This window comes from Planococcus citri, chromosome 1 (genome assembly GCF_950023065.1).
Source record: "Planococcus citri chromosome 1, ihPlaCitr1.1, whole genome shotgun sequence".
NCBI lineage: Eukaryota > Metazoa > Arthropoda > Insecta > Hemiptera > Pseudococcidae > Planococcus > Planococcus citri.
The window spans coordinates 73,542,963-73,569,409 of record NC_088677.1 but is presented as its reverse complement, the minus strand read 5'-3'; the positions used below and the strand labels follow the sequence as shown (position 1 = coordinate 73,569,409).

Here is a 26,447-nt window from a genome sequence, read left to right as displayed (position 1 = left end):
ATTTTTTGGACCAGGAACCATTTGGAAACGTTTTTTGATTGGTGGAACCACCAGCACCACCAGCAAAACATCAAAGGAGAACTAAAAGGAACCACCAGAACCATTTGAGTTTGAAAAAAATTGAGAACCGTTTTGGAGGAACAATGTGAAAGGTACCTTTTGGAACCAAATCAAAACCATTTCAAAGCCACGTCTGAGAACATTTTGGGAACCATGGGAACCGAAACCGAGAACCACTTTTATTTTCTAAGGGTAAGAACCACCACCATCACAACATTCACAACCAATTCAAATTCAAACGGTTTTCAGCCCTGTTTTATAACATAAGTTGCCTATCAATTATTCTTCTTCTTGCGAAATTTTACCCTTAGAAAAGTGAACTTTTCACTCCACAACTAGTATTCTTTATATGTGACGCTCTGAGTGATACCATACCATGTCAGAAAACCTTTTTTTTGAGAAAATCGTGTTTTTATATATGAAAAATGACAAAAATTATCCTTTTTTTTTAGGGCCATTCCACCTCAATTTGACCAACGTTTTTGAGTCATGTTCTTCGATTTCGATCAAATTTTTTTACAATGTCTACCCACCTAATAAGTAAGAAATCCATAATCAGTTTGGTCCCAGACCCCTCAGAGGGTGGGTGGGGGGCTTCAATTATTTTTACAATACCTACATATTGTAAGTAGAGGTCATTAGGGTTTTTGCTGCTATAGCAGCTAAAACTCCTATTGCAATATTGATTTTAATCTTAGGGTTTTTTTCAATTTGTAGCCAATGCAATATGTGATTAGTGTTTATCATTGCCAGTTAAGAGATTTTATAATTTGGAATTAGATTAATAATACTACCTATGTTTTTATTATTTATTTTAATGATATTTTTTCATCAATAATTATTATTCATTCAAAATGTTTTATGTCGAATACCAAATAGTTTTTTAATTGATAAATAACTTGAAAGTTGAAAAATATAAAATGTAGGTAGTAGGTACCCAAATAGAAATACCTACACTTGTAAAGTAGGCTTATTTAAAAAAAGGTGATTGTGAAATTTGTTAATTAATAAATTAATGTAAAATATAAAAGCTAAAAGCTTGAAGCTAGCCAAAGCTATAAGATTGAAAAACTAAAAGCTAGCCATACTTAAGCTTTATTTATTTATTCAGCTTTCTTTCAACTTTTGCAAGTACCTACATCATCTCTGTAAATTTCTTGATTCTTGCTTTTGGCTGTAACAGCTGTAGGTAATCAAATTTACAACAAAAAAAAAAACTAACTAAAAAGCAAGTAAGCAACTAAGAAAAAGCAAAAATCCTTTTGCAATCAGCGAATAACTAATGGCTTGTTTCATTATATAGCTGGTTCTGAAATAATCGCTTTTTTGATTTACTTTTTTTTCACTCGAAATTGTGAAAAGCAAGCTATAGGTAACGGTATTGTACCGGTTTCAAAGCTGTACCGAGTACCAATAATGGCATACAAATACCAGTAGGTATATTTTTGTACATCCCAGATTTTCACATTGTTTTGAGGTACTCAAGTTCAGCAGCGTATGCCTCCAAAGCTATGAAACTTTGATCAAAACTGATTTCACAGTTCGAAAGGGTGTTGCATTCTAAACTGTTGAAGTACCTATTTTGAAATTTTCAAAAGTTGAAAGTTCAAATTTCAAAATTGCGCTGTAAGTGAAAGCTACCATTTAAAATTTTGAAAAAATTGTCATAATTTTGAAATATTCAATTTTCGAGATGGGATCTTTTAATGGTTGGGGAGCACCCCCTCCTCCAAATTTGGGCAAAACTTTCAAACAGAAATGCGGGGCATGCGATATATCGAATTGTATGTTTTTCATGACGCTGAACACGAATATGACGTCAGATTTTCAATTGGACCCCATCCACGGCCCCCAGCACTTTCCCAAATGGGGGAAAAGTTTGAAAAAGTGTTTTGTTCGTGCGACACATGAAATAGTATGTTTTTGGTGACGCTGAACACATGTACTTATGACGTCATCAAATTTATTCTTAAATATGCCATTCATAAGCCCATGGGTCATTCCACGTCAATTCGACCAAGAAGTGGTAAAGGGGAAGTCGGCGATTTTTTTGAAATTTTTCAAAGGAAAGACCTTCCGAAGGGATGACTAATGGCGCAAATCGCAGCCCCTAGCCCATTTTTAAAGGCTGCAGGGGCTGTCAAAGTTTTCAGTGAACTTGAAATATCGTCCATTTCAGCAGTGGATTACTCTATAACTGCAATATCTACCAAAATGGAACTTTTTTCAATAGTTAGGGGGTTTGAAAGGCTTTTTAGTGATATCATAAAAATCAGTGTTGCCACCTTTCTTCGTACGAAAAATTAGCTGGAAAAGTTTCAAAACGTAGTTTTTGTATCGTTCCGACTCTAAAAAATTCTGAAATTAATATTATTATGGACAAATTTTCATGCTGAACTACATATTAAAAAATTGGGATGGCATTATTTCGTGAAGTCAATTTAAAAAAATTGAAAGTTTGCGAAAAAATGCGATTTTTTTAATTTAAAACATTTTACGTACCCGTTGAAAACCCACTTTCACTCGATTAAATGAACTCATCATGCATAAAAAAATCAAAATTCTAAGAAATTCAATTTTCAATTCCAAACATCAAAAAACGTTTAAATTTATTCTGTTGTCTTATTGTGACCTAGCTTTCTGACGTATTTCATGAAAAAGTTGATAAAAATTACACTCATAGCAAAAAAATTAAAATTCGTTTGTTTTTTTGAATTTTTTCGAATTTTGATTTTTTTTTGTGATCGAGTTCATTTTATCGAGTGAAAGGCTGGAAGTAAAGTACATAGGTAGGTACAGATTTCATAAATAATATTTCGACGTTAAATATTTCCAAAATGCTGCTTGTTCTGGATTCGTGTATCCATTTCTCAAGTGTAATTTTTCACCAATTTCCAAATAACAGGGCATTTCTTCAGTTGACGGAAGCCATAGATTATTGCGAATTTCTCTGTTCGGATTCCTACGTTTGAAAAGGAAATTGAATAAAGTTGATTTTCTTGTATCGATAAATATACCTAGGTAGAGAAAATAGAAATGAAACGTTTACCCGTATTTGATGAAATTACCCCATAATGTACAAATGCTGTGTGCTACTTCCATATCTTTTCCTGACAAGTGAAAGTCTTTGTTTATCACTGCATAGCCATACTCATCCACATGATAAGTCCCTGTAAATAATGTGAAGATGTGCATTTTTTCGATGAAAAAAATCGCTCTTTTAGTTCACTATAGGTAAAGGTACAATACCTTTGATATCCCATTTCAATTGACGTCGCCACATATTCATCATTTTATTATTTTCTCCGCAGTATGTAAATCTGTAGTTGAAAATTGAATACGAATGGGAAGATTTATGTAAAAAATCAAAGGAAGTATAGTAGTCTTTGAGAATTAAATCGGTGAAGAGCTGTGCTGAAAAAAATTCACGTTAGGTACATTCATCAAAGAAGTAAATTTTGAGACGAAAAAAGCTAGCAATTTATACCTACTCTTAGTTTAGCATCGAAATTTTCTTGATTGTCTGCCTCGGTTATTTTATAAAATGAAATTATTTCTTCGAACATGTTTTCCAAGAATTCCTTTCTTACAGAGGTCAAGTCTGCAATTATTACTTTCAGTGTTTCAAAGTGAGATGCAAGTCTGTAAAATTCTGCATTGAATTTGAAAATCGATTGAAATCACTATCAGAAACTGATTTCAGAATAATCATTCGTTATGGTCAAGTAGGTACCTAAACTCCTCAAGAAATATATTCCTTCATTTTCATTTATGCCATTAATTATCGATACAGAATTTACATTTTTCCATAAATTTTTTGGATGGTCTGGTAGAAAAGCACCTTCTTTGATGCATTCGATTGATGGTTGAAACGAATGACAGCTTGGCATCTATTGAAAAATATTGTCAGTGGATGCTTTTAAATAAAAAATGCCAATCCTGGTGCATTTCAATATTTACCTCCAAGTTTTCATTACCAATCATTCTCGTGGCTTCTACTAACTTCTCTGCTGAAATGGATTTCAGTAAATTTAAAAGTGTTTCCTTATCGTTGCCATCGTATCCAAACTTACGACCCAATTTGAAAGCTAATTTCAACGGAGATGGGTTAAAATTCCAAGCACTTAGGGCATGCCCACCGCATAAAATTAATTTTTTTGATAGATCTAAATTTAGAATACAAACACTGTCTACTTAGAGGTGCATAAAATATTTCAATTAGCTTATGATGATTTACTAACTCTTAAACAAAGGAGACATGACCATCATATGAGCTGAAGAGGCTCCTGAACTCATCCCACATAACGTAATATTGTCAGAATCACCGCCGAAATATTTAATATTATCTTTAACCCATTGTAAAGCACACAATTGATCTTTTAAACCAACGTTTCCAGGGCAGTCAGGCATACCTAAATTTAAGAAACCTATAAAATGAAAAATGATTACAGAAACCATGAATAATATTTTATTGATAGGTACATTCATAAATGAGTGATTTTCGCTTACCTAGAGCATGCAGTCTGTAATTAAAAGTCACGGTTATAAAATCGTACTCGATTAATAAAAGAGGCATGATGGTATTAGAAGAAAATGTTCTATGACTTCCACCATGTATGAAAAAGTTAACAGGTAGTAAGGTTTTGGGAGAAGGAAGCTAAAATCAGATTCCACCCAATTTCATTAAACATTAATTTTATTCAATAGTCACGTAAAAAAATTTATAATCGCACCTTTGGGATGAAGATATTCAAATATAGACAGTCTTCACTACCAATGATCAGTTTTGGTCCGTAGTACTGAATACAACAATTTTTAAATTCAGTGGCGTCAATATGTTTGGGGTAATTTTTCACTGGTTTCGGTGGCTATTAGAATTATTACAAAATTGCGAATAAATACCTTATTGATCCAAATGCCAAGTACAGAAATTTCACTGCTTAATACCTACTTATGTACTTACTCACCAAAAATCTCAAATCTCCAATTGGTGGCTCAGCATACGGAATTCCTAAAAATGAGTAATATTTTTTTCCATGCCAAGAAATATCCTCTCTGCCTTGAATTTCTGAATCTTTAAATTTTATTGTATTCGACATCATTGCATAAAAAACACATTCACAAAACTTTTTAAATGAACAGTAAGACCTAACCAGGAATATACCAACACTTATGTTTTGTAGTCCTTGGAATTGTACGTTGGTAACGCAACACTGTAGTTTGAGTCAATCACTCACAACTTGTAAAAAAAAAAAAGTAAAAAAGAAACGGATTTAGTTTTAAATGATAGAATATTTAAATGTGTACAAGACATACTTATTTTCGTTATTGCTTTCATTTTTCTTATGGTTTTGTATGTGCGATAAAATATGAAAATGGATTTGGTATACTCGTATTCCTTGTGTGTGGTTGCTTGATATGTACCTGTAGTTAGTTACAAAAATGTGTATTAGATATCAGAAAACAAGCGTGGATCGAGTTTAAAGATAAGTAGGTAAAAGTAATGTTCTCCTTGTATTTTGCTTCAAATATCTACCTACTGACAAAACATTTTCATGAATTTGAAAATTTGAAGTAGGTAAGTTAGCTAACCAAATAAGTAGTTTAATGTAAATCTGAAATAAAAAAAATGAATGAAAATTTTTTAATTTTTTCAAAATTCAAAAGAGATAGCAATATAAAAGATCGTCCTTTTTTTCTTTCATTTTTTTGCAGGAAATTCCATAAATCCTCAAATTTTTTATCTGAAATTAGTGAAATTACCCAAAAGCATCACTTTTTTTGGCCAGAAATTGCCAAAAAGTCTCACTTTTTCGACAAAAATTGTCAAAAAGTACCCATCATAATTCATTTGTCAATATTAGTTGGGAAAGTGTCAAAATCTTGCTTTTTGCCAAAATTATCTAAAGATCTCGCTTTTTCAAAAATTTACAAAAATTATCGTTTTTTTTTAGAAAAATGGTTAAAAATCTGAAATGTCCTGCTTTTTTTCTCAAAATTATCCACAATTGTCGATTTTTTGACCGAAATTGCGAAAAAGTACACTTTTTTGCCATAACGTATACTGCTTCTTGCTAAAATTGTCAAAAGGTCTTTCTTTTTGGGCAAAATTGACAAAAACTGTCTTTTTATAGCATAGTTGCTAAAAAATTTGAAAAAGTTTTCCTTTTTCAAAAAAATTCTCCAAAATGTTGTCTCGATTGCCAGAAAATTGCTAAATAGCTTTTCTTTTACTGAAATTGTCCAAGTCTTGCTTTTTGTCAACAATTTTCGCCATTTCAAAAATGACAAACATTTTTAGCTTTTCAGCAAAATTAGGTAGGTACCAAAAACTGTCGTCTTTTTGCAGAAAATTGCAAAAAGTTTCACACTTTTCCAAAAATCGTTCAAAAGTCTCGTTTTTTTGACAGAAACTGCGAAAATAAATTTGACCTTGATTCTCGCTTTTTCAATCAAAATTGTGAAATGGTAGATATAATATTTTTTTTAGTTGCCATAAAGTCTTGTTTCGTGCCAGATGCAGTCTTGCTTTTTGCAAAAAATTGACCAAAAACTCGCCTTCTATACCTACCTACCAAAATTATTTCTGAAAAAATTTTGTTCCCAAAAATTCTAAAAAGTCTTCCTTTTAAATTGTCTAAAATTCTAGCTCTTTTGCCAAAAATTGCCACAAAAAACCCTTTCCTTATGTTAAATTTGTCAAAATCTTACATTTTGCCAAAAATTCTTTTGAAAATTCTCGCTTTTTCATAAATGACAAAAACTTTTGCTTTTCAGCAAAACCACTAATTTTTTGGAGAAGAATTCAAAAAAAGGTTCACATTTTTCCAAACATTACTCGAGTCTCGCTTTTTTGACAGAAATTGCGAAAAGAAGGAATCATTTTTTGGGCCTCAATTACCCAATGAAAGGTCCTATTTTTTTGAAAATTGTCATAGTCTTGCACTTTTGGCCTTTGTTTTTTTTTTTACCAAAATTCTCACTTTTTAGCAAAATACCTTCTGCTAAAAAATATTTTTGTTTCAAGGCTTATGTACCCAATAGTGTATTTTTTTTGGCGAATTTGCTAAAATGTAAAAGTGTCACCTTTTTTGTCAATAATTACCAAAAGGTCCAGCTTTTTCGTAAGATTTGCGAGTCTTGCTTTTAGCCAAAAATTACAAAAATTTTCCATTTCGTTGCCTAAAATTGCCAAAAATTCGTTTCTTTACCAAAAAGTCAAAAGGTTACATAATTAGTCCAACTTTTTAAATTTATAATGAAACTCTGTTTTTTGGTAATTTTTTTCTATTCACTTACCTACACTGAAAATAATGTCTATTTTTTTCACGTTTTGTCTCTTTTTTGGTAGATAATTTGTTGATGATTTATCGAGCTTTTTTGGCAACGAAAGTTATTTCTCTTTAGAAAAAACTCAGAAAACGTTTTTACAGAGCTCGAGCCCTATAGTTCTCTGCCAAATTTAATCAAAATCATCCGATTTTTTTTTCTTCGGTGACTATTTATTTATCTCAATGTTGCACAGTTTTTGGTAAAAATCGATGCTGTTGAATGTAAAAAGTAACAAAGAATGATGAAACAAATACAAACACTTATGTTTTGTAAGTAGTCCTTGGAATTGTACATTGGTAACATGTCACTGTAGTTGAGTCAATCACTCACAACTTGTAAAAAAAAAAAGTAAAAAAGAAACGGATTCAGTTTTAAATGATAGAATATTTAAATGTGTACAAGACATACTTATTTTCGTTATTGCTTTCATTTTTCTTATGGTTTTGTATGTGCGATAAAATATGAAAATGGAATTTGGTATTATTCCTTGTGTGTGGTTGCTTTGATATGTGTACCTATAGTTATAGTTACAAAAATGTGTATTAGATATCAGAAAACAAGCGTGGATCGAGTTTAAAGATAAGTAGGTAGGTAAAAGTAATGTTCTCCTTGTATTTTGCTTCAAATATCTACCTACCTACTGACAAAACATTTTCATGAATTTGAAAATTTGAAGTAAGTTAGCCAACCAAATAGTTTAATGTGAATCTAAAATAAAAAAAATGAATGAAATTTTTTTAATTTTTTCAAAATTCAAAAGAGATAGCAATATAAAAGATCGTCCTTCTTCTCTTTCATTTCTTTGCAGGAAATGCCATAAATTCTCAAATTTTTTGTCTGAAATTAGTGAAATTACCCAAAAGTGTCACTTTTTGCCAGAAATTGTCAAAAAGTACACATCATCATTCAGTTGTCAATATTAGTTGGGAAAGTGTCAAAATCTTGCTTTTTGCCAAAATTATCTAAAGATCTCGCTTTTTCAAAAATTTACAAAAATTATCGTTTTTTTTTAGAAAAATGGTTTAAGATTGTCGTTTTTTCTTTGAAAATTCTGAAATGTCCTGCTTTTTTTCTCAAAATTATCCACAATTGTCGATTTTTTGACCGAAATTGCGAAAAAGTATACTTTTTTTCAATAATTGCTATAAAGTACTGCTTCTTGCTAAAATTGTCAAAAATATTGCTTTTGTCAAAAATTGACAAAAACTGTCACTTTATTAAATAGCAAAGTTGCTAAAAAAATTCCAAAAAGATTTCCTTTTTCAAAAAAATTCTCCAAAATGTTGTCTCGATTGCCAGAAAATTGCCAAATAGCTTTTCTTTTACTGAAATTGCCCAAGTCTTGCTTTTTGTCAAAAATTCTCGCCATTTCAAAAATGTCAAACATTTTTAGCTTTTCAGCAAAATTAGGTACTTGAAAACTGTCGTCTTTTTGCAGAAAATTGCAAAAAGTTTCACACTTTTCCAAAAATCGTTCAAAAGTTTCGTTTTTCAACAGAAACTGCGAAAGTAAATTTTGCTCTTGATTCTCGCTTTTTCAATCAAAATTGTGAAATGGTATAATATTTTTTTTTTAGTTGCCATAAAGTCTTGCTTTGTGCCAGATGCAGTTTTGCTTTTTGCAAAAAATTGACCAAAAACTCGCCTTCTATACCTACCAAAATTATTTCTGAAAAAATTTTTTTTCCAAAAATTCTAAAAAGTCTTCCTTTTATTAATTGTCTAAAATTCTAGCTCTTTTGCAAAAAATTGCAGAAAAAATAACCATTTCCTTATGTTAAAATCAAAATCTTACATTTTGCCAAAAATTCTTTTGAAAATTCTCGCTTTTTCATAAATGACAAAAACTTTTGCTTTTCAACAAAACCACTAATTTTTTGGAGAAAAATTGAAAAAAGGTTCACATTTTTCCAAACATTACTCGAGTCTCGCTTTTTTGACAGAAATTGCGAAAAGAAGGAATCATTTTTTGGGCCTCAATTACCCAATGAAAGGTCCTATTTTTTTTGAAAATTGTCATAGTCTTGCACTTTTGGCCTTTGTTTTTTTTTTACCAAAATTCTCACTTTTTAGCAAAATACCTTCTGCTAAAAAATATTTTTGTTTCAAGGCTTATGTACCCAATAGTGTATTTTTTTTTGGCGAATTTGCTAAAATGTAAAAGTGTCACCTTTTTTGTCAATAATTACCAAAAGGTCCAGCTTTTTCGTAAGATTTGCGAGTCTTGCTTTTAGCCAAAAATTACAAAAATTTTCCATTTCGTTGCCTAAAATTGCCAAAAAATTCGTTTCTTTACCAAAAAGTCAAAAGGTTACATAATTAGTCCAACTTTTTAAATTTATAATGAAACTCTGTTTTTTGGTAATTTTTTTCTATTCACTTACCTACACTGAAAATAATGTCTATTTTTTTCACGTTTTGTCTCTTTTTTGATAGATAATTTGATGATGATTTATCGAGCTTTTTTGGCAACGAAAGTTATTTCTCTTTAGAAAAAACTCAGAAAACGTTTTTACAGAGCTCGAGCCCTATAGTTCTCTGCCAAATTTAATCAAAATCATCCGAATTTTTTTTCTTCGGTGACTATTTATTTATCTCAATGTTGCACAGTTTTTGGTAAAAATCGATGCTGTTGAATGTAAAAAGTAACAAAGAATGATGAAACAATTAAATATGGTGGGTGGGTACTGGGTAGGTGGGTACATGAAATGTTTTTTTAATACCAACTTTTTCATCAAATACAGCGTAAAATAGATGAAAATCGATTATTTTGCGCAGTTTCAATTTCGATCTTTTAAAAGAATGAATTGATTGTTCCTGCAACTTGAGGAATTTTTCAACTTCAGAATTCGATAAAATACCTATCGCATCAAGCATAATAAATTTTGGTTCGATCGATGTGGAAACGAACACCTTATTGTGTTTTGGATATTTTCTACGATCGTTGATGCCTGAAAATCCTAGGTCTATTGTCAATGGGAGCGATAAGATAAGAGGTCTTGAGCAACACAGGCTAGCATGGGTTAATTTTGTTCATCGCCATTCGCCAATTCATTTCACAACTTGATGCTTTTCGAAGAAGTGTAATCATGTCGAGAAGTGTACGAAGCAGTTTCGATAGGATTTTTCAGTATTTTTTTTGGTGAAATTTTACATTTTTCTTTCGAATTCGGTCGCGTTTTTTTTCGAGTATTATTCGAGAATCGTTCTTGTGAAATTTTTCGGAATTTTTCTAGCTGTTTAATATAAAATTCGCGTTGTTTATATATGTTTAGGTATTTGGATTCAAGATTTCAGGACGAAGTTGAATTTTGCCATCTGGTGAGTGAGTTTTTTTCAGTATTTTTATTTGGATTACCATTAGGTAGGTAAGGTACCTAATCATTAAGTTATTATACCTAGTCGTAGACGTCGTATCAAGACAATATGAACACAGTCAAAGTTTTTGTCTGAAATTTCCCACTCATTGGATGGTTATCTTTCGAACATTTGTCTATTTAAGCATTCAAGCAACTTTATTTTCAAGATTTTCGATAAAAATATTCAGCAAACGTGCATTTTTATTATGTTTCAACTATGAAGTTATTCGTGTTGGGATTCGTTAAACCAGGTTGGTACTGAGCACCAAAAATTTGGTCAAAATGTAAAAAAATATTCAGTTTTGAAGCAAGAGCATTCTTTTTTATCACTTCATTCCAAACCAAAATACGTATTCGACTATTTATATTATAAAGAGTTTGATTTTTGACTCGAAACCAGTTCAATTTTTCTATGACCAGAAATATTTTACTCCAGCTCAGCGTTACTCATCTGGAGAGATGTATTTTATAATTGTTATTCACATTTTTTTTGACGCATCAGTTTCTGAAATTTTCACTGACGAAGCGTCCCGCATCTGCAATTATCGTGCTGTTATATTTCGATCTAGAAAATAAATAGGTAGATGATTATCTGTGGACTGGTTCATTTGCTTGAATTAGGGGACAGTGCACTACACCCTCAGACTTCATAAAGCGTTCCCTATACCGTTGAAGAAATCTGGAACCTATTTTGAGGAGGGTTTAATTTTGAAGCAGAAGCTACAACCAGTGTTCAAACTACAAAATTTGATGTAACTTGATTGAAAAACTTGTGTGCTCAAATGATACCTACGTCGTACATAAGTATAAGTACCTTATAAAATCAAGCATGAAGGAAAATTACTAACTTACTGATACAGGATAGAAGGGCAGGTAATTAGCTCGCTGCATTTCTGTTACGTTTAGCGAGAGAAATAAAGTGTTTGACACAACAAGGTACATGACTAGAATGTTTTATTAAAAGATATAGCGAGTATACATACGTACATATAGAAAAAGAGATAGATAAGTAGGTATTGAACCACATGTTGTAATTGGCTCAACGTTCGACGAATTTATTTAACAGGATCAAACTTTCTTTTGACTTCCTTGCAGAATATAAATACTGTCAGCAAATTTTCAACTCGAGTAAGCCAATAATCTACGTAGGTCACATTATTGGGGCTTTTGCGCTTCTCCAGCAGTTTTTGATTTTGAGTCATCGTTGAAGCTTCCCCAAACTGACGTTGGAGGCTGAAATTTTACATGTACCTACCTACAGCTGTAGCCCCCAGTCAATCTGGTCAAATTTTTCGTGATTGACCCGGAAAAAATCCCGACATCGAGGACTTTTTTTTAGAATGTAGAGAATATCTCTCTGAACAACATATTGAAAGTCTCCACCCCTAGCTGTGACGAGCGTTCCCCGTAGCAGGGGGCGAGACCCCCCCAACTCGAGGTTTCACATTTTTCTTTGTAAATATGGCACGTACAAGAGAAATAGTGGTTACAAAAATATTGTTCAACTTAAAATTTTGCGACATAAATGTTCTCATCACTTTTCGTGTTGGATGAATACCTACACCTAATTGTTGCGAAAGTAGACCTGATTGAATGTTTTTGTAGTAACTACATTTCTTTTAGGTGACCTATTTCCAGAGAAAGATAAATGATAACCCAATTTTGGAGAGGTCTCACTCTCTTACCTTCAAGGGAATGCTCACCACCTAGGTGTGGAGAGTTTTCATATGTTGTTCAAGGAAGATTATTCCTTACATTTAAAAAAAAGTCCCCGCTTTGAAAAGTTTTTCTAGGTCAAAACGTCTAAATTGATTGACGTGTATCTCATTGTTGAAAATTTTTAGGGGAGACCATGGGGAGACAGTAGTTTTCAACTGTAAAATCGTTCCACTCCAAGATGCTCCTGAAATAACAAAATTGAGTGGCTTACTTATTTGCTACGAAGAGCAATCTTTAAGCTTCACTTACAACTTTCTGCTGAACTTCATCTTCAAATCGATGGGTTGATTTTCAGATACTTAGGTGGGTTGGTTTGGTGGGTACTTGGGTAGTTACTTTTATAAGTGCCATTTTGCATCATCGGAGCAACAAATTCCTTCATGGGTTGTTCAGTGCTTCAAAATGCATTACACTAGGTAAATAATTAGTAAGTCCTTTCTCGTTCGGTTCTGAAAGCAGGAGCTTTCTTTGCAATCAAATCATGTTTCCTCTTCAAAACATCATTTTTCGATATCTAGTAAGTTGCTCGATCCTGTGCGTATTTTTTATGATTTGAAATCTTATCAATCTTTTTATGCCCAGAAATGAACAAGGTTTCTTCTTTTCAATAATTGGAATTTCTCGCCGTAATTCCCAGTTCATCTGGAAGTCTAATTGCTCGGGACCGCTGAAACATGGAGAAGAACCATTTGTGACTTTTAAAAGTTCATCGAGAGTGATTTCAGAAATAATCTCTAAAAAATTTTCAAAGTTCAAAGTTGAGCTTCAATTTGGAATTTCAATTTTCAGAAACTTGCTTTTCGCAGCTTTATTTTCAACAATTTTGATGAAAATATCCAGCAAACATTCGTTTTTATGATGTTTCAACTATGAAGTTACTAGTGATAGGATTCGTTAAACCAGGTTGGTACTAAGCCCCAAAAATTTAGTCAAAATTTTAAAAAGTGTACAGTTTTGAAGCATAGAGCATTTTTTTTCATCGCTTCATACCAAAATAGATACCTACTTATTTATTTGACTATTTTCTTCAAGGTTTGAGTTTTTTGACTCGAAACCAGTTTAATTTTTCTATGACCAGAAATATTTTATTCCATCTCAGCGTTGTTCATTATCTCGAGAGACATATTTTATAATTGCTTTTCACATTTTTTTGACACATCAGTTTCCGAAATTTTCAGTGCCGATTTACCCATTAGCTCCAATAGTTCCGGAACTAGGGCCCACGAAGGTTTAAGGGCCCCACGAATCTGACGAGCTTTTTTTTGCTCTCTCTCTAAAAGAATGAAAAAAGACGCGCAGTATATTTTCATTTCCAAATTTTAATATAGGTAGGTACGGTAACACGTAACAGGCACCGAAAGTTAGTAAAAACGTAAAAGGAACAAAATTATTATCAAATAAGCAACGAAAACAAATAATTATGTCTAGTTAGGTACGTAACAGGTACCTACCAAAAGTGAGTAAAAACGTAAAAGGAACAAAATTACTAGCAAATAAGCAACGAATGCTAAAAGATTGGGTTGAAATTTGTTTGTTGGATTGTTTCTTTTGAGGAGGGGGGGGGCACGAAAATTTTTGGAATTAGGGGTTTTGGCATAGGGCCCACCAGGGGTTAGGAACCAGGGTTCACGAAAGCCTTAATGCGGCACTGGAAATTTTCACTGACGAAGCGTTCCGAATTTATTATCCTGCTGTGATATTTGATCCAGAAAATAAATAGGTAGATGATTATCTTTGGACTGGTTCATTTGCTTTAGGGGAGTGCACTACAACCTCAGACTTCATAAAGCGTTCCAATATCCCGTTCAAGAAATCTGGAACCTATTTGAGGATGGTTTATAATTTTGAAGTAGAAGCTACGACCACTGTTCAAATTCCAAAATTCGATGTACAAATAACTTAATTGAAGAACTTGTGTGTTCCAATGATACCTACTGGTAGATCTAGATACCTTGTAAAATCAAGCATGAAGGAAAATTACTAACTTACTGATACAGGATAGAAGAGCAGGTAATTAATCATGAGGTCGAGGTGTAATTCCCAACTTCGAGTAAGCCAATAATCTACGTAGGTCACATTATAGGGTTTTTGTACTTCTCCAACAGTTTTTGATTTTGAGTCATCGTTGAAGGTTCCCCAAACTGACGCTGGAGGCTGAAATTTTACATGTAGCTACCTACAGCTGTAGCCCCCAGTCAATGGACAAATTTTTTGTGATTGACCCGAAAAAAATCCCGACATCGAGGAATTTTTTTTTTAGATTGTAGAGAAAATCTTCCTGAACAACATATTAAAAGTCTCTAGGTCTCTTACCCCTAGCTGTGACGAGCTTTCCCCAGGAGGGGATGAGACCCCCCCCCCCCACCAAAACTCGAGGTTTCACATTTTTATTTGTAGGTGAATATGGCACCTACAAGAAAAATAGTGGTTACAAAATATTATTGTTCAACATAAAATTTTGCGTCAAAAATGTTCTCATCACTTTTCGTGTTGGATGAATAATTGTCGCGGAAATAGACGTGATTGAATGTTTTTGTAGTAACTATTTTTCTTTTAGGTGACCTATTTTCAGAGAAAGATATGAAAACCCGATTTTTGGAGAGGTCTCACCCTCTTACCTTCAGTGAAATGCTCACCACCTAGGTGTGGGGAGTTTTCATATGTTGTTCAAGGAAGTATTCCCTACATTAAAAAAAGTCCCTATTAAAAATTTTTTTTCGGTCAAAATGTATAAGTAGATTGATTGACTGGGCTACTGCAGTGTGTTCTTGATGTAGGTACCTACTACCTAGCTACCTACCTACAGGGTGCCCAGAAATATCGAGTACCCCTAAGAAAGTTTTTCATTAAAAATATAGGTTGGCAACGTGAAATAGATGCATATGATTGTGGAATGTTATCTCTCCAGTCCAACAACCAATCATGTGCTATCATTATTATCATTCACTGTGACCAATCCAAGTATTTCAATAGAAAACTTTTTTAGGGGTACTCGATATTTCTGGGCACCCTGTAGTACCTCTACCTACCTACCTACCTACCGTTTTGGGAGTTTCGACTTTTCAAATCGCTATTCATCTCCCTCCAACCCGCAGCAGTTTTGTGCCATTTATGATTATGATGTAAACCATAAGCTCTGAATAAGGGATGAGCCACTCGAACAACCCATGACGTTTATATAGGCTTGAGCGATGTTTTTGTCTTTTTTATTGATTTATTATCGATCGAACTTCTCGGACGGCTTACTACGTATAATGTGGTGGTCACATTTACCTAATTAGGAAACCCACTACCAACGCAAAACTCTCCGCTGGTCGTTCATATTCATTGATATTGTGCCAAGAACTCGATAACCGTAAATTTCGACCATCGTTCAAACAGAGTTCACCTGAATTTAATTAACCCAAGACATTAAAATGAAAAAAAATAAAAATAAAAAGTACTTACTTTAGTAAATTTACACTTGCTTGTAGGTAAGATAATTATCTGATGGCGGTGTATGAGGTATTATTCGCTGAACGATATCAGAAGTCATAATTATAGAGGCATATTAATAATGAGAGGGAAAGAAAGATTCTCGCTTGGTATGGTACTCGTACCATCTCTGGAAGAGTCGAGAGATTGAGAGACTGGTTGTAGAGCATTTCGAGTAATTAGAAAATGAAGATAGATGTTTTCACCCTGTGACAGGCCATTACGAATACCCGGTTATGTAATTTCTAGCGTGTTCACGCGTGTTGATATGGACAATATTCGTGTGGGTACAGTCTACACTACAGTGCTGGTTATACACGTGTCAATTCAACCAAAAATTGGTGGGGGAGGTGGGTCGGCGATTTATTTTGAAATGTTTCCTGTGGAAAGACATTTCGAGGTGATGACCATAATGGCGCAAATCGCAGCCCTCTAGCCCTTTTTTAAAGGTTGCTAGGGGGTGTCAAAGTTTTCAGTGAACTTGAAATATCATCCATTTCAGCAGTGGATTACTCGATAACCGCGATACCTACCAAAATGAAACTTTTCCCAATAGTTAGGAACTTTGAAAAGCTTTTTGGCGATATCATAAAAAACAGTGTTGCCACTTTTTTTTCGTACAAAAAATTAGCTTGAAAAGTTTCAACACGTAGTTTTCGTATCGCTTCGACTCCAATAAATTCTGAAAAAAATATATTATGGACAACTTTTCATGCTGAACAACATATTAAAAAATTGGGATGGCTTTATTTCGTGAAGTCGATTTAAAATAAAAAAATTGAAAGTTTGTGAAAAAAATGCGATTTCTTGATTTAAAACATGAAAAAAAGTTTTTATTGGTGAAGTTGACCCATTTGACCCTTATTTTTATGTAGGTATCCGTTGAAAAAATTGAGAAAACCCTTTCACTCGATTAAATGAACTCATCATGCACAAAAAAATCAAAATTCGAAAAAATTCAATGTTCAATATCAATCATCAAAAAAAGTTTGAATTTATTCAGGTGTCTTATTTTGACCTCTTTCTGACGTATTTCATGAAAAAGTAAAAAAAAACCTACTCTGAATACTCCAATGGTTAAAGAATTGCGTGACGAGGTAGGTAAGTGCAGCTGGAATGACAGAAGAACAGTTTTGTATAGGAAAGTGCAAACTTGCTGCAATGAAAGGAATGACCGAGACCGAGCGGGTCATGCTGCTGTTGAATTATTTGTACTTGTAAGTTGTAATTATTGATAATGATTCCATACGAGAAGCAATTGCAACTTCTGAAAATACCAGCTGATAAAACTATCCGAGAAGCTCTCAGGATATTAATTACGTACCCTTTGAATTAGGAGACCTCATGTCTACTAAAAATTAGCTATGATTTTCTTTTGGTTATCAAGTTTCTTTTTCATTCTACACTTGTCTGTTTTGAAATCAATCTGTAATTTTTCTCATTTTCCCCACGATTTCATTATCTGTAATAGGTGTATTTTTAAACCCAACAAACAATGCATGCATAACATCTGATTTAGGTATTTATTTATTTATTTATTTTTGAATTTTAACCATGTTGTTTGGGCCATTGAAGTGGGAAGAGGGTAAGTTAATTGTAAGTGCCAAGAGGTCGAATCGAAAATTTGAGCTTGGTATTCGACGAAAACATCACAATTTTGAATTTTGATCATGTTTGTCCAGAGGTCGGACGAGTTCAGAATTGTAGAATCGAAAGAAAATTAGTTTAAAGTGACTTGAACTTTGGTAACCAACAACGCAAACAAACATTTTGATACAGAAGAAATGACAAAAAAGTAAAATGAATAAAAAACGATCGAGATTTCAATAATTTTTACAAAAAGCAGGACGTTTAGGAGATAATTGACACAGAAGTGACGCTTGGTCGCAATTTTTGTCAAAAAATTTGGGTTATATTGCAACCGTTTGGCGAAGAAGAGATACGTTATGATTGACTGTTTTTAGCAACGACAAAATAAGAGAACTTTTCAAATTTGTGGCGAAATAGCGAGCCTTGGACAGCTTCTAGATAAAAGTGAGGTTTTTTTAATTTTGGGCAGAGAGCGAAACTTTGACAATAATTCTAGCAACAGACGTGACTTTTTTTTTTTTTTTTTAGCAATGTTTAACAAAAAAATGAAACTTTTTTTCGAAATTTCCAACAAAAAATTGAGATCTAGACCTATTACCAATTGTTGCCAAAAAAAATATAGCGAAATCTTTGAACAATTTTTGGTAAAAAGCCAGATTTTTGACAGTTTAGCAAAAAAACAACAGTTATTGTAAAAAAAAAGATAAGTAAGAATTTCTAACAGTTTTTAAAATAAATAGAATTTTTGTCGAAGAATGAGATCGTTTTGCTTTTTTTTTTTTTGGTGAAAAACTAACTTTTTGGCAATTTTTAGCAACTAGCAAGACTTCGAAAATGTCAGAAAAAGATAGGGCCTTGATAGGTTTTTTTTAGCAATTTCTGAAAAAAAAACAAGATTTAATTTTCGAAAAAGAAAAACTTTTTAAAATTTTTCATAGAAAATCGAACTTTTTAAACAGTTTTTGGCGGGAAAAAAACAATTCTTGGCAATTTCACTTTTTGCAATTTTTACGTATTTTTGACCAAAAGCGAGACTTCGTCAATTTCAGCCGAAGGCAGGGCTTTCGAGAAGTTTTCAGAAAAAAGTGAGATTGGAAATTTTTGGTAAAAAGTATAAATTGTTGGCAAATTTTGACAAAAAGCAGGTCTTTCGTCTATTACTTATTGGTAAAAAAATTGAGACATTTTCGGAATTTCACGCCAAAAGCGAGGCAGGGAAATTTCTGGCTGAAAAAGTAAGGCTTTTTGGAGTTCATTGTGTAAAAAAAGCTACAATTCTTAGCAATTGTTGGGATTAAACAAAATATTACCAACAGTTTAATTTCTTTCCCCTTCTCAAAAAGTTGAAGTAAAAATTTAAAAACTGAAAATTATCAACATTTCTCAATTTTTTTTCTCTCTTTCTTAAGAAGATAGACTGAGATTTGTCAAAAAGTTCTTCCAAATTTCGTGGTACCTAAGTACTCGTACATGATATAAGAACTAGAAACGAGAAACGAACGACTGTTGAAAATTTTTCAAATGGTAACCTCGAACTTCTACATCTACTCGTATTCTGAAAAGTAGAGCTTTTACAACCCAAGTTCACCTATTAAGGCTCAACCCTGTCCAAATAAATACCACCTCGCGTTGAAATAATAACTTTATTTCTTTTTTTTTTTTTAGAAAACTATCTCGCATATTTCTCTCTAATAGCCCGTCCCCAAATACACAGCAAAAAAAAAAAAAAAACACACCCCAACTTACATAAATTTAGCAATACACAATTATTAACAAGAAGACAGAAAAAACAAACGATGAAGATTAAATCACTGCGAATATTTGGATCTCGACATCCTAGGATCCGATATTCTACGATCGTTGGCCCTCGATTCGGACGACGACATTCTAGAATCGAGCCCTCTAGGATCACCCAGCCTAGGATTCAACATCTGCGGATCAATGATCCTAGCATCTGCGATACGAGGATCATTCGAATGCATTCTATGGGACGATGATCTATCGCACATTCTCGGATCAGGATTCAGTCTCGGATCCGACATCCTTTCAGACATTCTTCTATCTCTGGTGTCCGATGAAGATAACGAGGGCTGTCTCGAGTACGATTTATGCGAAGACGTGAATGACGATTCGGGCGACGACATCGCAGGAGATCCTCCCATTTGGTTGGCCATCGTGGGAGTAAAGGTCGAATCTTTACCGGCTTCTTCGTAGTCTTTCTCCAAAGCTGATATATCTTCTCGGGCTTCGACAAATTCACCTTGATCCATACCTTCTCCGGTGTACCAATGGACGAAAGCTCGTTTTCTGTACATCATGTCGAATTTACGATTCAGTCTAGCCCATGCTTCTTGTATAGCTGTGGTGTTGGCGATCATGCAGACGGCGGCTCGAACATTGGCTAAGCCACTACCCGAAGGGCAAACTGGTGGTTGGTAATTAATACCTACTTTGAATCCGGTCGGGCACCAGTTGACGAACCGCATCATTCCTCTTTTACGTATGTTGTGAATAGCGTCGTTGACATCTTTGGGAGGTATACAGCCTCTGTAGAGCATACAGCACGCCATGTACTTGCCGCTGGTCGGATCACATTTGACTAGTTGGTTTCCTGGCAGGAAACAAGCGTTGGTTATCGTCGCGATCGATAGTTCTTCGCGATCCATTTGATGAGCCGGTACAAAAGGAGCGTATGTAATGAGCGGAAAATGGATCCTAGGATAAGGTACGAGGTTAGTTTGAAATTCGGTCAAGTCAACGTTGATAATACCGTCGAATCGAAGCGGAGCGGTGATCGCTGAAATAACTTGGCTCAGAATACGATTCAGGTGGATATACGAAGGCCTATCGATTTCCAAATTCGATGCGCAAATATCGTAGATGGCTTCGTTATCGACGATAAACGCGCAATCTGCGTATTCTATCGTCGAATGTGAAGATAATATCGAATTGTATGGCTCGACTATGGCTGCGGATAGCTGAAAAAAAAAAACACAGAAGGTATTACAGACAGAAGGTTTTGGTGAAAGATGACGTAGAGTGAAATAATAATTCAGAGCAGGAGGGCACTTCCACTTCAAAGTTGAAAACATTTTTTTAATTTATACTCCTTCCAGATGCGGCGCTATTTGCAAATATTTCCTTCAAATTTCAATGACAGTAATCTCTGGCAGAGATGGGACAGATGTTGTGGCATTTTTTGAAAAACACAAGTTTCTAAACGGTCTGCTGAGGTTTCAGATAAAAAGGATTGAAACTGCCTGCATTCCATTTTGGAATTAATGTCGAAAATTGTTGGGTAAACTGAATTTCATCTTTCTTCCTAAAATGGAGGTGGAAGGCCCGGAAGGGTAATTTTTCAAATTTTCAAACAAGTATGAAATTGATGGCAAAAAACATGTTTCAAACTTGAATACGCCAGCGTGAATTTCGACTTTCTAACTCAATTTGATGAAATGTGAAAATTTCAAGCGTTTAAAATCGGCTAGAAGCTCTAATAATTTTTTGCCAATCCTTAAATTCACAAATTGTCAAAGTCTTGCTTTTTGCCAAAAATTGTAAAAAATCCTCATTTTTTCACATTTTATGAGATCTTTTGCTTTTTGGCAACATGGCTAAAAATCTTTTTTTTTTATTTTTTATTTTTTAATTAATTCAAAAAATCTTATTTTCCCGAAAATTAATCAAAAGTCCCACCTTTTTACAAAATTATGAAAAAGACTTTTTTCCCCTACTTTTTGCCAGAAATTGAAGAATTTTCGTTGTTTTAAAATGGATAGGTACATACAAATCGTCTTTTTTTAAAAAACAGAATATTCCAAAGTCTCATCTGTATCCAAAAAATTGACTAAAAATCACGATTTTGTTCAGAAAAAAATTCGAAAAAGTATCTTTTTTGTCAACCACCATGGGAAGGCAAAATAGCGACGTGTCAAACGTTTGCCCAGTCTAGGCACATATTTTTACTTTACAACCAGACTTCAAGGATTGGAAATTGACTAAAAATTGAAACCTTAACTTTGATAATTGTGCCAAAAATTTGCGCTTTCTTGACAATTGTACCTAAAATTTACACTTTTTGGAAATTGTGCTAAAAATTGACATCTTTTTCGACAATTGGGTCCAAAATTGACACCTTCTGACAAGTGTGCCAAAAATTACCTTTTTTTTTGACAATTGTGTCCAAAATTGACACTTTTTTGGCAATTGTGCCCAAAATAGACATTATTTGGAAGTCGTGCCAAGAAATTGACACTTTTTGCCAATCAAGCTAAGAATTGCAATTTTCTACAAGTGTGCCAAAAATTGCAATTTTTGACAATTGTGCCAAAAGTTGACACTTTTTGACGTGCCAAAAATTGACACTTTTTGACAATTTCTCTAAAAATTTAAACCTTAATTTTTTTATCTAATTGTGCTAAAAATTAACGCTTTCTTGGCAATTGTGCCCAAAATTGACACTTTCTTGGCAATTGTGCCCAAAATTGACACTTTCTTGGCAATTATGCCCAAAATTGACACGTTCTTGGCAATTGTGCCCCAAATTGACACGTTCTTGGCAATTGTGCCCAAAATTGACACTATTTGGAAATCGTGCCAAAAATTGACACTTTCTGATAATTATTCTACAAAAATTGACTCTTTTTGCCAATCGTGCTAAAAATTGCAATTTTTGCCAATCGTGCTAAAAATTGCAATTTTTGTCAATTATGCCTAAAACTGACACTTTCTTGGCAATTGTGCCCAAAATTGACACTTTCTTGGCAATTGTGCCCAAAATTGACACTTTCTTGGCAATTGTGCCCAAAATAGACACTATTTGGAAATCGTGCCAAAAATTGACACTTTTTGATAATTATTCTACCTAAAATTGACTCTTTTTGCCAATCGTGCTTTAAATTGAAATTTTTGACAATTGTGCCAAAAATTGTCACTTTTTGTCAATTATGCCTAAAATTGACACTTTTGACAATTATGCCAAAAATGGACACTTCTTCTGGTTACACTGCTTTTTATCAGCATGTTTTTTGCTGAAGTTGTCAAAGTCTCGATTTCAGTTAAAAATAGTAAAAAATCTTGCCTTTTGTAAAAATTGCCAAAAGTATCGCTTTTTTACTAAAAATTGTCCGTTTTCTCGCAAAAAAATACCCAAAATAAGAAAATTGCTTTGATGCCAAATATTACCCGAAAGTTTTTTTTTTTTTCATTAACACAGAAAATTGCAAAAATTCTCGTTTTTCTAACATAAATCGCGATAAAATATCATTTTGTTTTTCCTAAAAATTTTTGATTTTTTGCTACTGAAAAGTCTCACCTTTGTTTTCGAAAAATTACTCAATTAATGTTTCTCTTGTTTGACAGAAATTGTCAAAAGTATCAATATTTTGCCAATAGTGCCCAAAAAGTCCCGCGTTTTCTTGAATTGTCAAGATATGGCCTTGTGCCAAAAATCGTCCAAAATTGTCAAAAAATTTTTGCTTTTTAAAAAAGTGGTTAAAATTTCTCGTATGCAAAAAGCTTGAAAAAATTTACTTTTTTTTAAAATTATTGTCTCGAAGTTTCGCTTTTTTGGCCAAAAATTGTCAAACATTCTCACTTTCTCAAATATTATCAAAAATTTACGCTTTTTAGAAAAATGGCAGAAGATTGTCTTTTTTTTTTTTAGGAAATTTCAAAAAGGCCCAAGTTTTTTCCGAAGTTTACCAAAAGTCTCGCTTGTTTGACAGAAATTGAGAAGAAGTAGGTATAATTTTTTTCCAACAATTTACCAGGAAGTCATGCTTTTAGGTTGAATTGTCAAATTCTTGCTTTGTGCTTGAAAAGTCATAAAAATTCTCGCTTTTTGGAACATTCCTGAAAAAAGTGAGCTTTTTTTTACAAAAAATTACCCAAAACTCTATTTTTTTTTAGCAAAACAAACAGGTTACAAAATCTACTATAATTGCGAGAAAATACCGGTTCTTTCCCCTCCCCCCTCCCCCCAGTATAATTTGGTAAACGTCTTGCGTTTTGCTAAAATTGTTAATATCTTGTTTTTTTTACAACAATTTTCAAAAACTCCACCTAAAAAATTCCAAAAAGTCTCGCATATCTTCAAAAATTGCGAGAAAATGTTTTTTTGGCACATGATTATTGATTACTTTATATTAAGGTGAGCTGATTTTCGCTGACGTTTTCAAAGTCTTACTTTTTGGCTTAGATTCTCGTCAAGTATTTTACAACATTTCCAATAATTCCCAAAAAATCACTTTTTTTCTTCATCAAGAATTTTCGCACTTTGAAAATTGACAACATTTTTCTACCCAATTTTTATGGAAATGGCTAATAGGTACTCGTAAATTGTGATTTTTTTCTCGTAAAAAACCAAATAGTCTAATTTTTTCAAAAAATTGTCAAGTTTCGCTTTTTTGTCCGAAATTTTAGAAGACTTCTCCTATTAGTACAATATTGTTGAAGTTTCGCTTTTAGCCAAAAATTGTTTTTCCCCCAGAAATTGCAAATATTTTAACAAAAATTGACAAAAAAACTTGTTTTTCAGCGAAAGTTTTGTAAAAATGTACCCCCCCGGCCCCCTCCAAAAGATTGTTTAAAGATTTCGGTTTTTTTTTGCCAAATTGCCCAAAATGGTTAAAATCTCACTATATGTTGCCATTGCCATGCCAGGCTTACCTTTTCAAGCTTTTTTGGTTAGTTGAAGTTTTATTTTTGGAAAAAATTGAGAGCTTGAGGCCTGCTCGAACCATCCATTGAAGTGCAGAGTAAATTTTGGATTTCCAACTCAGTTTGGTAAAATTTTATAGAAATTTCGAGCACTGAAAAATCTGCTGGAAGCTCCAGTAATTTCCAAAAGGTTGCTGGGGGCTCCAAAACGATCTGAGATTTACCTGCATGCAGTCGACTTGCTGCTATATGTATAGCTGAAAATTCATGTTTTCAATTTCCAAGATGAAATAGTGCTCAGTACTTACTCCAAAAAAATTGATAAAACATGTCACATGTCACATGTAACACGAAAACACTACTTAAAGAAAAAGAATTGGAAAAATTGCTGAATCGCTCCATCTCTGCTCAGTGCAGCCACAAATCAAAAAAAAAAAACAAGCTTTGACCATTTCTATCGGCTTTTCCATCTATTTCAATACCTAACATAACGTAGAATTATCTAAGATTGAAAGTAGGTACCTACTTACTCGAGGAGACGGATAAATGATGAACTGTAGTTTGCTTTTTTTCGCGTACTCGGCTGCTAAAGCTTCCATAATGAGAGAAGTGAACCCAGATCCGGTTCCGCCGCCGAAAGAGTGAAATATCAAAAATCCAGATAGCAAACAACAGTTTTCCGTTTGTTTACGTATTTGCTCAACGGCCTGCGCAATTTTCTCCTTTCCCACTGTATAGTATCCTCGTGCGTAGTTATTCGCAGCGTCCTGCTTCCCGTAAATCAGCTGGTCTGAATAGAACAAAGCTCTATACGGACCCTGTCTCACATCGTCTGCAAAAAATGCACGAAAACAACACAATATTTACCAATTGTCGACTTATGGTGATCTTCGGCTCATTAACAACTTTATTACCGATTACGCTTGGCTCCAAATCGATCAACACAGTCCTAGGGACGTGTTTGCCATTCTCAGTTTCGTGAAAAAACGTCGCATAGTTATCGTCAATGGGACGTAGATCTTCTTGCATAGGCGCCGTGTATCCGCACTGATCTACTCCGTGCTCTAAACAATATAACTCCCAACAGCTGACGCCTATTTGACAGCCTGCTTGCCCAACGTGAACCGAGATGATATCACGCTGTAAATCGAAATCATTATTAATACGTAATTCGTCGATTAAAGCGAAATATTATTAATTAACTCACCATTGTGATTGAAAATTTAACCGAAATTTGCGAGTTCACATTCCGATATGAAAGTTTGTTTACATAACAAACCAAACATGATGTTCGATGCGGTTTGGTAACCAATGGTTTGTTCGGTCGAAAAATGTATCTCGATTGAAGGATCGAATCTTCTCATCGAAATCGAATCCTCCAATTTCAAATTTTTTTAGCCCCGACACCCCCCCCCCCCCTAAAACTTTTATTATTACCTAATGTATTTTTTTTTGCATGAGAGGAAAAATTACGTAACATTTAAAAAAAATTAAATTCATTATCACAACAACTTCAAACTGAGATTCAGAATCAAAATCAACTCCCTTCCTACCATTTTCGAGCATTTTCTTTTTTTTAGATTTCGACCTTCAGACTTTTGAGGCCAAAAAAGAGATCGAGGACTCCAATTTAATTAAACCAAATTCATCAAGTTCATTAGCCAGATGTGGTTTGAAAAATAAAACAAAAAATATGTTGAATAATTTTAAATGTTCAACAACGATGCTTTTAAGTACCTACACATATAATATTATATACTTGACAAAAAATTTGAATTGTTTTATTGCAAGATTGGTACTTACTGAAATCAAAAATAAAAAATTCGCAATTTTTGCGTTTTTTTATAGCTTTTGGCCTTTGAAAACCATATTCAAAAAGAGAACAAAACGTTTTCGATTTTGTCTGAGCGAACGCTTCAAAAAATTTACAATTTGTAAGGTACCTAACTACCAACCAAAAAAAAAAAAAAAAAAAAAACCATTTTCAATCTAAGAAGTTTTAAAGTCAAAATTTTATGCCTTTTGGTATTCTTGAATGAAATTTCGTACGAGGCAAGAGCAAAAGCTCTTAAAAAGTTGATACATAATTCGAAAAATAAAAAACTTATGCAAACAGTCAAGGTTTAATAGGTAAGTTTAATTACTTTGGGTTTTTTCTGCCAGCAGCTAAAAACCCCATTGCAATTGATTTTAATTTAATCATAAGTTTTTCAATTTGTAGCCAATCAGTGAACAGTATTTTGAAGGGACCAA

General features: G+C 33.3%; 2 protein-coding genes and 1 long non-coding RNA gene across 4 annotated transcripts in view; 1 reads left to right on the top strand and 2 right to left on the bottom strand.

Moving 5' to 3' along the window:
- LOC135831570 (uncharacterized) overlaps positions 1–26,447 on the top strand; it is a 108,195-nt gene that overhangs the window by 26,754 nt on the left and 54,994 nt on the right. The window contains exon 2 of one of the 2 annotated variants that reach the window (XR_010556201.1): positions 10,668–10,713. This is a non-coding gene — a long non-coding RNA (uncharacterized LOC135831570). Of the gene's footprint in view, positions 1–10,381; positions 10,714–26,447 lie in introns of those variants that run through there. The other variant, XR_010556200.1, reaches the window with a different exon arrangement.
- Positions 2,518–5,240, bottom strand: LOC135843100 (carboxylic ester hydrolase-like). Its single transcript, XM_065360849.1, has 10 exons — positions 5,028–5,240; positions 4,794–4,928; positions 4,570–4,717; positions 4,302–4,487; positions 4,021–4,226; positions 3,794–3,950; positions 3,552–3,712; positions 3,310–3,469; positions 3,110–3,230; positions 2,518–3,022 (listed from the first exon to the last, which is right to left on the bottom strand). The coding sequence occupies exons 1-10, from the start codon at positions 5,160–5,162 to the stop codon at positions 2,863–2,865; spliced, it is 1,569 nt and encodes a 522-aa protein (XP_065216921.1). The 5' UTR covers positions 5,163–5,240; the 3' UTR covers positions 2,518–2,862.
- LOC135831520 (tubulin alpha-8 chain-like) lies at positions 19,162–26,051 on the bottom strand. The gene is made up of 4 exons (XM_065344081.1): positions 25,402–26,051; positions 25,109–25,334; positions 24,725–25,026; positions 19,162–20,512 (listed from the first exon to the last, which is right to left on the bottom strand). Exons 1-4 carry the CDS (start codon positions 25,402–25,404, stop codon positions 19,343–19,345), a joined length of 1,701 nt encoding a protein of 566 aa, XP_065200153.1. The 5' UTR covers positions 25,405–26,051; the 3' UTR covers positions 19,162–19,342.